Below are 13,035 nucleotides of genomic sequence, written 5' to 3'. Positions count from 1 at the left end.
TGACGACCTCTGCAGAACAGGCTCTACAAGTGGCATACAGTGGCCGTTCACCCCCGCTGCCAGGCAGGTCGGCTCTCCTCCTGGGTTACTGGGGTGCTCGGGCCTGCGGGGAGCTGGGTGGATACCGAGCGTCCCCTGAATGTGGAGCTGTAACTACCGCGCCTGCGCTCCTTCTCTGAGCCCCCCTCCTCAGGAATGGAACCTCCATCCTCCAAGCTGCTCAAGATGAAAACAGGAAGTCACCCTTGAAACACTCTCCCTGATCCATCCATCCAATCTATCAACAAATCCTGTCTATCAACAGATCCTGTCAACTCTCTCAAAATCTCTCTCAATTCCAGCCACTTTGGCTTCTCCACCACCACCCTCATCCAGGCTCTCACCCGCCTGACCTCAGGATGTGCCTCAGAAGCGGGTGAGAGCTTGGCCGGTGCGCAGAATCCAACCAGGCACCCGGAGTCAAGGCGGAGCACCAGGAAGACCGCAGGCATTCAGAACTGAATTACGTGGGAAGAAATTGCTGCAGGGCGTCAGCTGTAACCTTAGAAGGAGATGCAAGATTCCACCCACACAGAGCACAGAGAATAAAAGAAGGATCTAAAGGGCTGGTGGATTGGCTTAAAGTGTCCTTAGTGCCAGAGGGGAGGGTAATGAATGTCCTGAAAGAGCTAAGTAAAGTGAAATGAAGTCACTCAGTCGTGTCCAACTCTTTGTGACCCTGTGGACTGTAGCCTACCAGGCTCCTCTGTCCATGGGATTTTCCAGGCAATAGTACTAGAGTGGATTGCCCTTTCCTTCTCCAGGGGATCTTCCAGACCCAGGGATCAAACCCAGGTCTCCCACATTGTAGACAGATGCTTAACCATCTGAGCCACCAGGGAAGTCCTGAAAGAGCTAAAGACAGGAGAAAAGTCTAGCATGGCCGTTAGGAATGTTTGCTACACCCTCAGTGGAGGTGCTGGCTTCTGTCTACTAAGCATCCTCCAGTGCTGGGATGATGAACTGGTGAAGACCGTATAAAATTGGCCCAGTAATCTCAATTTGTGTAAGACAGTAACACTGCACCTTAGTGGGTAAGCCTCACAAAGGTGGTAATTAAACCTAGAAAGATGTGGGGACTTCCCTGATGGTCCAGTGGTTAAGAATCCACTTTGTAATGCAGGGAACGCAGGTTCGATCCCTGGGTGGCAAGCTAAGATTCCACATGCCTTGGAACAACTAAGCCCGCATGACCCAACTAGAGTCTGAGCGCTGAAGGAAAGATCCCATCTGATACAAGGAAGATCCTGTGGACCAACTAAGACTCAACTCAGCCAAATAAGTTAATAAACAATTAATTAATTAATTTTAAAAATATATAAATCAGGTCCAAAATATTAATATTCAGATGCAGAGATTAATTAAAAGGTTTTGGGTTTTTTTGGCAGCTCTATGCTGGTTGCTGGATCTTAGTTCCCCAACCAGGGATTGAACCCAGGCTCCCTGCAATGAAAACGCTGAGCCCTAACTACTGAACCACCAGGGAATTGCCATAAATTTGCAATCACTGGAATCATGTATATAACTTTGAACTTAGAGCACTTACATTTTTTAATGGCCTCTTAGGGTATATAACAGATTATCCTTGTAATTCTAATATAAAATGTGTAATTAAACAATTTATTTTTTGCTTGTGATTTTTGAGTTGAGAGATGTAAGAGAACTTGGCTAAGTTAACAGAGAACATTGACATGTTTAACACAACTTGATTTTTCTATAGCCATAAGTTTAATTTGTTATTACAGGACTGCAGTACTTTGGAAGGTTCTGAGTGTTAGATCGGATGTGGAAAGTACTTTTTAAAATTGAATAAATTAATTAAAGCAGCTTAAATTGTTTATCAAAATTTAATGCACAAAAATTTAAATGGGACTGATTATTTAAGACTGATCTGTTCTACTTGATTAAGCACTCATTAAGGACTTCTTAAATTTTGCTATAAGTAGGCTAAGATGGGTGAAACATGGGAAGCTATATTTTTTCTTCCTTTTTAAAAACTTTTTATTTTATATTGAAGTATAGCCCATTGACCATGTTGTGATAGTTTTAGGAGGTCAGCAAAGGGACTCAGCCATATGTATACAAACACATGTATCCATTCTCCTCCAAACTCCCCTCCCTCCCATCCAGCTTGCCACATACATTGAGCACAATTCCCTGTGCTATACCATAGGTCCTTGTTGGTTACCCTTTTAAAATATAGCAGTATGTACCTATTCATCCAAAACTCCCTAACTATCCCTTTCCCCCTTCCACCCAGAAGCTGTAAGTTCATTCTCTCAGTCTGTGAGGCAATTTCTGTTTTGTAAATAGGCTCATTTGCATCATGTCTTTTTAGATCTCACATCTAAGGGATGCCATATGATGTTTCTGATTCTGTGTCTGACTTACTTCACTCGGTATGACAGACTTTGGGTCCATCTATGTTGGTGCAAATGGTATCATTTCATTCATTTTTAAGACTGAGTAATATTCTGTTGTATATATGTACCACATCTTCTTTATCCACTGGTAAGCTGTATTTTTAATTTGTTTCTTTACTGAATATTCATTTAAAAATTGAAGTAACTGCAATAGATTCCTACACACAAATTTTACCTGCAGACATGAAAAAACTCACGCCAATAGAAATTGTCCTTATCTCCTGCCCTGATGACCACAATACGCTCCACTAGGTCTCTCCACTTCCATTCGTCCCGCATCCCTTCCATTCTCCACTGCAGCCACCTGAAAACCCTCTAAAGCTTCCCATCATACCCAGAATAAAATCCAAAATCCTTGTAGCATGTCCTGCCAAATGCCCCATAATTGGATCCCTGCCTGTCTCCTGAGGCTCAGCCTGCTCCCTTGTTTTGAAGCTCCAGCCACACCAATCTTCTTTTCTCATCTCAAATGTCTGACCCTCATTTTTGCCTCAGCCCTTTGCATATGCTATTCTCTTTCCTAGGGCTTCTATTCCACCCATTCTTAGTTTTCCAACTCCCATCCAGTTCTTCTCTTGCTCTTTTTAAAAAATCTTCTTTCCTTCCTTCCCTTCTTTTTTTCTTCCTGGCTGTGTCTGTTGGTAATTGCAGCATGTGGGATCTTCATTGTGGTGCAAAGGCCTTACCCTCAGAATATATATGTGGAAGGATATAAGCATACACATAACTATGTTTATCTCCCAGTAATATGATTATAGGCACATCTTGCCATCAATTTGTCCCGTACTTACTGACTTTTCTGTAATAAGTAAACATTCCTTGTGCAAAATTAAATGAGATTTTTTTTTTTCAGCATTCCCAGACTTCACAATGTAGGGAGAAAGGGTGCAGTGACCAGTCTTTTGCTCAAAGGGCAAGAACAGAGAGACACCTCAGGCATTCCAGTGTTTCTCTGGGCGACCACACAGTTGTGCAACTTTAGATAACCCCAAGCTCCTAACTCTCGCAGGACAGACGGTGGTGGAGAAAGTCAGGACTCACCTGCTGTAGCTAGAGGCAGGCAGACGTGCTGGCAGCCCACTTGGAGGCATTCTCTTTCTGCCCCGCAGTCCCTGTCTTCTCTGCACTCATTCACACAGGTGCCTGACAAGAGGAAAGATGCAGTTAAAAGCGTTGAAGTCTTGAGTTCGAAAATAAATAATTTAAATGCCTTTACAATAACATTCAAAAAATAAATCTAACCAATTATGTGCAGAAATGTATGTGATACTACTAAGAAAAAAAAAATTAGCTATCTTATAAGTGGAGAGAGACGCCATGTTTATGGATGAAAAGATTGTGTTATAAACATATCATTTCTCCCACCCCAATAAAGTTAGTACTATCCCAGTCAAAATCATAGAAGAATTTTTCACAAAAATGGGTAAGCTTATTCTAAAAGTTTATATGGCTTCCCCTAAACCAACAATAATCAAGAAAATAAGATAATTTTAAGCAAAGCTGCAGAACTGAAATGCAATTGGGTTAACTGGATTGTTTATATATATGTGTATATATATATATATATTTTTTTTTAAAGGAATCTTGTCTCTTACCTCATACCACACAACAAAATCTGTTCCAAATAAGTTATAGACCTAATTAAAAGGTAAAGCAATAAAGCTTCTAGAAGATACTGTAACAGCTTTATGATCTTGGGATAGGCAAGTATTTCTTAAACATCACAGAAGTATTACTGACCATTAAAACAGATAGGCAGATGGAATCTCATTAAAATTAGGAATGTTTCTTCATTGTATGACAGCATTAAGAGAGTGAAAAGAAAGCCACATTAGTAGAAACTGTTTATAATCCAAGCATACAACAGACAACTTGCATCCAGAATTCCTTATAAATCAATAGCACCAACTGATAACATAACAGAAAAATGAGCAAAAGGATCAAGCAGACACTTCATAAAGGCAAAAGAAGTTGTTCAACAAAAATAATGTCAGATTCTGGAAAAATGGTTTTAATTGTGTAGATTGCATACATTTTTGAATTTTCTAAAGTCTCCCCATAAACACACACACAAAGCTATCAAAATAGCAAAATTTAAAACACATAGACGACAAAACTGCGGAATAAGGTATCCCCTCAAACTCCAAAATACGAGTGGATGAAAGGAGACACAACACTAAACTCCCCCAGAGCAGTGAGGTGTCTGCCTCTGTGCAGAAATCTGTGGGAAGCAATGCAGTGACTGATGGAGAAGACTCGGGACATCGTTCCCATGGGAACTTCCTGAGGAATCTACTAAGAATGGATTGTCAGCTAACCCAAGTACTGGAGAGATAGCAAAATGAGGACTAGTAAGGCATGGCAACTCTCTCCAGTATTCTTGCCTGGAGAATCCCACGGACAGAGGAGCCTGGCAGGTTACAGCGCATAGGATCGCACGGAGTGGGACACGAATGAAGAGGCTTAGCATGCAGGGTAGTGGGTAGTACTCAAAGAACTTAGTATAAGGTAACTGTTTGAACTATTCGGGTGTGTGTGTGTTAAGCAGTTGGAAGGCTGGGCGGGACCAGGCATATTCCTGTGGAGCTGAGGAATTCGGGCAGGGCACTCAGCCTTGCTTGCGGGGCTGGTGAGCACACGTGGCCACAGCCATTGCTGACGCACTTCTCTCCTGCCGTGCCGTCCCGGTCTTCTTGGCACTGCCCCACACAGACACCTTCACGATCAGAAAAGACTGGGTTGAGACACTTAAATACCATGATTATTTATGTTGTGAATGACCATGTCCTAATAGACTCAGGATACACTTTGATCTAGGACTTCACTGTGTAAACACGAGCTCCAATAGAACCTCATCTGACCCTTCCAGTAAATAAGATCTGGGTTATTCAGATCTGAATTCAGGGTTATTTACCATTAACGCACATGTCCCTTGTGTTACGCAACTCAGTGAAATTAACCTTGAATACAGAGTTGAGCTCCCAGAGGTCAAGAAACTATTTTTTTTAATATTTATTTTTAATTGAAGGTTAATTGCTTTACAATATTGTGTTTCTGCCATACATCAACAAAGAAACTATTTCTGATAGAAGCACTTATTGGATTTTAGTCTTGATACTCATAGAGATAGAGTTTAAAGATGGAGGCAGATCCTCAAAGCTGCTTCAAAGTCTTGGGCAAAAGAACATCTCAACCAACAAGCACATCACCACCTACAAGAGGATTCTCACTGTGGGTCTTACCAGTGGCTGACCTGCTTCTGCCACCCTCACTATGAATCTCATTCAGTTTCCCTGTTATCGTCTGTAAATGGGGGTTGTCTGGTGTGTGGCTTGAGCAAGTAAAGAGAGGTTGGACTAGATGAGTGACTCTCAAATGTGGCTGATGATCAGAATCATCTGGGAGCTTTCAAATGAACTACAGAGAGTAGGTCTTGGTCCAGACTTGATTACTCAGGTTCTCCAGGGTTGATCCTATACGTGTATATTTTAATGAGGGCTCCAGATGACGCTGATGAGTCCAGATGAGCTGGACTAGAGATTCTCCCAGAGACAGCATGTCTCTGACATTTTAGGATTTCATAAGCTGTTGCCAATTTGTGGAGGAAGGCTGGGGATCATAACCCTTTGTTAACGTTCAGCCATTCATTCATTCGTTCATAGTTTATTTACTCATTCATTCCCTTGTTTCTAATTCATCAACTTATTCCTTAAAAAATACCTACTGTATGTAAAGAACAGGGACTCGATATTTGAGGAAATAGAGGTATGAGTCAGGTTTCACATCAGCAAGGCAGAAATAATCAGGGTGGGAAATCAAAGTTTGCTCTCAACAGACTGTCATTCACAACATTAAACCTTTGATAGAAAGTGGCGTGAAAGAGGTACAGAAAAGAGTGGAGAGAAGTGGTTTAACCATTACTGTGCTAGAGAATTAGCTGGGATTTAAACACACACACACACACACACACAGACAAAGACCATTCAATGTGGAAAGAATGGGATTTTTTTTTTTCAACAAATGATGCTGGGACAAATGGACATCCACATGCAAAAAAATAAATTTGGATTACTACCTCAAACCATAAATGCATGCATACATAGTATATACCTACATACACAAAAATTCACTCAAAATGGATCAAAGACCTAACTATAAGAGCTAAAACTATAAAACTCTTAGAAGGAACCATCAGTGTGAATCTTTGTGACCTTGAATTGGGCAATGATTTCTTAGAAATGACACCCAAAACACAAGCAACAAAAGAGGTAAAGAAATTGCACTTCATAAAATTAATGACTTTTTTTTCCGTTAAAGAACACTACCGAGTAAATGAAAGGACAAATCATAGAATAGGAGAAAATCTTTGCAAATCATATATCTAATAACAGTCTAATATTCAGAATATATCATGAATTCCTACAACTCAGCAAGAAAAGGACAAATACTTCTATTTTGCAAAAGGAGGACTTGATTCATTTTGATATTTGGCAAAACTAATACAATTATGTAAAGTTTAAAAATAAAATAAAATTGGAAGAATAAAAAAAAAAAAAAGGAGGACTTGACTAGCTATTTCTTGAATACATCATATGCAAATGATCATTAAGCATATGAAAAAGTGTCCAACATCATTAGTCACTGGGGAAATGTGAATTGAAGCCACAGTGGGATACCACTTCACAATCACTATGATGGCTATAATCAAACGTCAGGTGTCAAGTGTTGGCAAGGATATGGGAGCAATTGGAACTCTCGCTGGTTGATCGCGGTTAAATTGGTGCAGGCTTTGTGAAAAACAGCTTGGCAGTGCCTCAAAAAATTAAACATAGACTTGCTATGGGACTATGTCCACTCCTAGCAATTTTTTGTCCTCTCCTAGCAATTTTACCCTACAGAATTGAAAATATGTTCACACAAACATTTGCACACAAATGCTCGTAGTAGCATTAACTTCATACTAGCCACAAAGTAGAAATAACCCAAGTGTCCATCAACTGATGAATATATAAATCATATCTGGTAGATCCACATAATCCAACCATGAAAAGGAGTGGAGTACTGATAGATGCTACAACTTAAATGAACCTTGAAAATAGTGAAAGAAGCCAGACACAAAAGATCACATTATTAAATGACTTCCTTTATATGGAATATCTAGAATAGAAAAATGCTTAGAGATGGGAAGTAGGTTAGAGGTTGTCAGGGGTGGGGGAAGTTCAGAACAGGGAGTTGGATAATGGTATGGGATCTCTTTTGAGGGTGATGAAAATGAGCTACAGCTAGATGACAGCTAGATGGCTGCCCAACAATGTGAATATATCAAAACCACTGAGTGGTACACCTTAAAATGGTAAATTTTATCTCAGTAAGCACACACACCCCACACAGAGAAAGCTAGAGACCTCAGAGAGCCTGAGCAGAGGATGTTGGCATTGGTTTCTTTTAACAAGCTTTTTGGGGTGATTCAAAATTGCTGGCAGAGTCTCTTCTACTTAAAATGTGGTCTGTTGGCAGGATTATTAGCATCACCATGAAGCTTAATAACAATTCGTAATCTTGGGCCCCACTCCAGACCTGAATCACAGTCTGCAATTTAACAGGCTCCTTGGATGATTCTTGTCATATTAAACTTTGAGAACTACTGCCCTAATCTAGAAGGAATGAGTATGTCCATTATGCTTATGGTGGAGATAGACAGTACAGTGGGGCTTTTAAGGATTAAGGAGATTTCCACAGGCAGGAGTTGGGGAGGTTGTCACATAAGAGAACACATTTGCATTTTGAGGAAATCAGTCACCTGATTAGAGCTGCACTTTGGGAAGAACAATCTCACATTCATGCATAGAGCTGGCTGGAATTCAACACACAATATGTGTTTTGGATGAGAGAGAGTTCCAAGAGTATTGCAAGGGTCCAGGCATGTAACTAGCGTGGTACAGGTCAGTTTGGAAAGGCTGTAAGAGAAGTTGTGAAAGAAGATTTCACAAAGACTGGTCATTGATTACATCGGAGTGGGAGGAGCAGGCTTCCCAGATGGCGCAATAGTGAAGAAACCACCTGCCAATGCAGGAGACATGGATTTGATCCCTAGGTCAGGAAGATCCACTGGAGGAGGAAATGGCAACCCACTCCAGTATTCTTGCCTGGAAAATCCCATGGACAGAGGAGCGTGGTGGGCTACAGTCCATGGAGTCTCAAAGAGTGGGATTGGAATTCTCACTGGTTGACTTAGTGACTGAGCTCAAGGCAGGAGCAAGGCAACCAGAGAAATCATGTTTAACTGTGAGTCTATAAGGGTGGGGTGGGGGGGCGGTATTGGTAGAAAGAAAAGAAAGCCAAAGGCACAGGAAAGGAAGAGCAAAGAGAGAAGCCGTCAGAGAGCAAAGAGAGAGTTTTGGACTGAAAAGATCCTGAACAATGTCAGTTCTGCAGAGATACCAAGGAGATTGACAACTGAGAAAAATTATTAGATTGTCAATCAAGAAGGTATTGGTGCCTTTGGAGAGTGGAGTGTGGGGGAGGGGGCTTGGTATCAGTGGTGACTGTAGTGGTGGTGGTTGAAGATCTATTGGAAGGGCTCAGGGGTCAGTGGTTTGGAAGAAAGAGAAAGAGAAGACAGAAGAGGGTTCAGAAAAATGTTGTCTCAACAATACAGGAATTTATATGCTTGTAGGTAGAATCAAATGGAGAGAAGAAGGTTAGAAATACTGGGAACAGACCCAGAAGCTGTTCAGAGGAGGAGGTGAGGGCAGTGCAAATGGAGAGGTTGGCCTTTGGAGAAAGAGAAAGAGGAGGTCGGCAGACACAGAGGGATGCTGGCATGGGGACTCGTGGGGAAAATTAAAATGTGCCCCAGTGTCTCCTTATGTGGACTGTTCTCCATGTTTACCCATCCCCGCTCCATCCCCTCTTTGGACTGCACAGGACAGTCCTAGATTCCCCACTTCCTGACTCTCTTGTTCTGAAAGGTGGGACGAGACTTACCAATTGCCTGGAGCCTTGTGTTGAGGGTGAGGAGACTGGCCAGGAGGAAGAGACCACCCAACTTCATGTTGCTAGTTGAGGCCTTTGTGTGCTGATAATGGAGCAAGACCCAAGCAGCTGAGATTTATACCCTCCTAAACAGAGGCTGGGCCAGAGTTCATGGCCACCGTCAACATTTAGGTAACTTGAATCCTGGACTTTGTCAAGCAGTGAACTTTTCTGGGAAAAAACAAACTCACAAACTTTGTGGTGCTGGGCAATGTTTGTTTTCCAAACCAGTTTTTGAGACAAGGGAACTATATCTCCTTAGTAATAAATAAATATATCATATGAGAGAAAGTAAGAGAGGGAGAAAGGGAAAGACAATGAGAGAGGAAAAGATAGATAGATGATATATAGGAGATGTAACCCAACAACCTCTGTGTGCAAAATGCTTTCCTCTTTAAGCATCACGACTGAGGTATGACAAGATTAAATAGCTTGCTTGAGGTTGTTGTTCAGTCACTAAGCTGTGTCCAGTTCTTTGTGACCCCATGGACTGCAGCACACCAGGCTTCCCTGTCCTTCACTGTCTCCTGAAGTATGCTCAGATTCGTGTCCACTGAGTCAGTGATGCCATCCGACCATCTCATCATCTGTCCCCCCCATCTCTTCCTGTCCTCAGTCTTTCCCAGCATCAGGGTCTTTTCCAGTAAGTCTTATTGTGTCAAGTGGCCAAAATATTGGAACTTCAGCTTCAGCATCAGTCCTTCCAATGAATATTCAGGGTTGATTTCCTTTAGGATTGACTGGTTTGATCTCCTTACAATCCAATGGACTCTCAAGAGTCTTCTCCAGCATCACGATTCCAAAGCATCAATTCTTTGGCGCTGAATCTTCTTTATGGTCCAGGTCTCACATCTGTACATGACTACTGGAAAAACCATAGTTATGATTAGATGAACTTTGTTGGCAAAGTGACGTCTCTGCTTTTTAATAGGCTGTCTAGGTTGGTCATAGCTTTTCTTCCAAGGAGCCAGTATCTTTTAATTTCATGGCTGCAGTCACCATCCACAGTGATTTTGGAGCCCAAGAAAATAAAACCTGTCACTGATTCCATTTTTTCCCCATGTATTTGCCATGAAGTGATGGGACTGGTTGCCAACCAAACTCAACTGGTTGAATGTTGAGTTTTAAGCCAACTTTTTCACTCCCCTCTTTCACCCTCATCAAGAAGCTCTCTAGTTTCTCTTCACTCTTTGCCGTTAGAAGGGTATCATCTGTATATCTGAGGTTGTTGATATTTCTCCCAGAAATCTTGATTCCAGTTTGTGACTCATTCAGCCTGGCATTTCTCATGATGTACTCTTCATATAAGTTAAATAAGCAGGGTGACAATATGCAGCCTTAACATACTCTTTTCCCAATTTTGAATAACTCAGTTGTTCCATGTCTGGTCCTGACTGTTGCTTCTTGAGCCCTATACGGGTTTCTCAGGAGACAGGTAAGGTGGTCTGGTATCCCCAACTCTTTTGTTTGAGGTTACAAAGCTACTAAATGGGGTTCAGGCTCAGATATTATTGGCTTCATATTTCATGACTCCTTTCCTGTAACCCTCTGTCTCTGCATCAGCACTTGGGTCTAAATATTGTATTGCATCATATGATACTGTTAGGGGTCACATTTGTTCTCTCTCTTTCCTAAGGCGGTGCTAAATATTTGTGCATCTATAAGCATGTAGCAGAAAAATTCTGGAACAATAACCTCTCAAGTAGTAACACCACTTACTACCTCTTAGGAATAACTGAGTGAGTTGGGGGCTTTAGGTAATCAAGAGGTCTTTAATTTCAACTGAAATAAGACTAAGGTAAGGAAGAGACATTCATATATCACTTGCACAATTAACAGTTAATGATAAAAGAGAGAAAAACTCCCTAAAATATGGAAACTAGGTTGAAGAGTTGCACAATTAGGGTCAGGAAGTGCAGTTCAGTTCAGTTCAGTTGCTCAGTCGTGTCCGATTCTTTGTGACCCCATGAATTGCAGCATGCCAGGCCTCCCTGTCCATCACCAACTCCCGAGTTCACTCAAACTCACGTCCATCGAGTCAGTGATGCCATCCAGCCATCTCATCCTCTGTCGTCCCCTTCTCCTCCTGCCCCCAATCCCTCCCAGCATCAAAGTCTTTTCCAATGAGTCAATTCTTCGCATGAGTTGCCCAAAGTATTGGAATTTCAGCTTTAGCTTCAGTCCTTCCAAAGAACACCCAGGACTGATCTCCTTTAGAGTGGACTGTTGGATCTCCTTGCAGTCCAAGGGACTCTCCAGAGTCTTCTCCAACACCACAGTTCAAAAGCATCAGTTCTTTGTGCTCAGCTTAGGAGGGCTTATTAAATTTATTGTATTGCAATATAGAGAAACATATCTATCCAATCTGTCTCTCATACCCCTGACTTGCCCTTAACTCTCTGATACTGTGTTTACCCTACAGGACTTATGAATCCATCAACTGGTACTCCTTTCGTTGCTGGGAGAGAGATGAAAAAACCTGTCCCTGAATGGCAGCCCTCTTTCTGCAGTCTGGGTGCCACTTAAAGGCACTTACTCACTCTTCCAAGCTTCACTGGAATTCTTCTTGTGCAATCAGTCAAAAAAATATCTATGTCAGCTCTCATGTGTAAACAAGTTTTGGCTTTCCTTCCCTGCCCCAGCTCTCCTGCACAGAATGTACCACAGTGGGGTTAGAATGCCCAAACTTTCACTTTCTCTGGGAAGACAAGGCTCTGGGGTGATGAATTAAAACTCAGATGTTCATTCAAGTAAATCATGTGGTTGAAAATCAATGTAAACTCTTCTCTGCTTTCTATTTCTCTTTCTAACCTCTTTACCTTGAAGTTGCCTAACTCTGGCCTCTGTCAATAGCACCTATTGGCCAAACCCCACTGTTGGAGACCCCTAACTGTTGGGAAGCGTAGTACAAAATAGCCGTAAAAGGAGAAAGTCCTTGGGAAAATGGCGAAGGGACAGAAGTACGCAGCTTTGCGCTACGGACAGAAAGACATCTCCTGCCTTTGGTTATGCTCAGCGCCAAGAGTTAATAATAAATAGAGATGTTACTTGTGAGAGCGGGTTGTGGGAGAAGCCCATGAGTCATTTAGAGCGCGCTGTCCTTGAAATGTTTCTACTGATTATGTGTTAACTCCGTATGCGCTCTGCTGGCCGCATACTTTAAGCTCTTTGTTCCTGCTTCTATAAAAAAGCTTGACTGCAGAAATAAACTTGTCAGTCCTTGCAAGAGACTGTCCAAGTGTCCTTCTTTCAGGTTCGTCGCTTCCAAGTCCTGGGGGAGAAAAACCCCGACACTAACTATGGACTTTATGATTCCCTGCACCAAAGTACCACCCAGCAGGGATGGATTCCATCATAAATTCATAATCAACAGCTTCACATAAGACTTCAACTTTGCCCTGCAATTTTAGTACAATTTCAACACAAACTCTCACTCTTGCAAAGGACTATTGAAAATTTTGTCTGTGTTTCTCAAACATCAATCTCTTTCAGTCCCTCACACTTGCCTCCCCCTTTACAGAAAAAAAAAAAAAAAAAC

The 13,035-nt window shown here is 41.8% G+C and overlaps 1 protein-coding gene and 1 long non-coding RNA gene across 2 annotated transcripts in view; one reads left to right on the top strand and one right to left on the bottom strand.

Moving 5' to 3' along the window:
* The window catches only part of LOC109574154 (C-C motif chemokine 3-like), a 36,301-nt gene extending 26,697 nt beyond the window's left edge, over positions 1-9,604 (bottom strand). The window contains exons 1-2 of the mRNA XM_019981960.2: positions 9,450-9,604; positions 3,504-3,605 (exon numbers count right to left, since the gene is read on the bottom strand). Of these exons, the coding sequence (XP_019837519.1) occupies positions 3,504-3,605; positions 9,450-9,516 (169 nt within the window). The 5' untranslated portion in view covers positions 9,517-9,604. The remainder of the gene's footprint in view (positions 1-3,503; positions 3,606-9,449) is intronic.
* Positions 8,536-12,723, top strand: LOC139177509 (uncharacterized). Its single transcript, XR_011561919.1, has 2 exons — positions 8,536-8,747; positions 11,920-12,723. It is a non-coding gene; the product is annotated as an uncharacterized lncRNA (long non-coding RNA).
* The last annotated feature ends 312 nt before the right edge of the window (positions 12,724-13,035 follow it).

Source organism: Bos indicus, chromosome 19 (genome assembly GCF_029378745.1).
Source record: "Bos indicus isolate NIAB-ARS_2022 breed Sahiwal x Tharparkar chromosome 19, NIAB-ARS_B.indTharparkar_mat_pri_1.0, whole genome shotgun sequence".
Classification (NCBI taxonomy): domain Eukaryota; kingdom Metazoa; phylum Chordata; class Mammalia; order Artiodactyla; family Bovidae; genus Bos; species Bos indicus.
The sequence above is the reverse complement of the archived record's forward strand: the minus strand, read 5'-3'. Positions and strand labels throughout refer to the sequence as shown.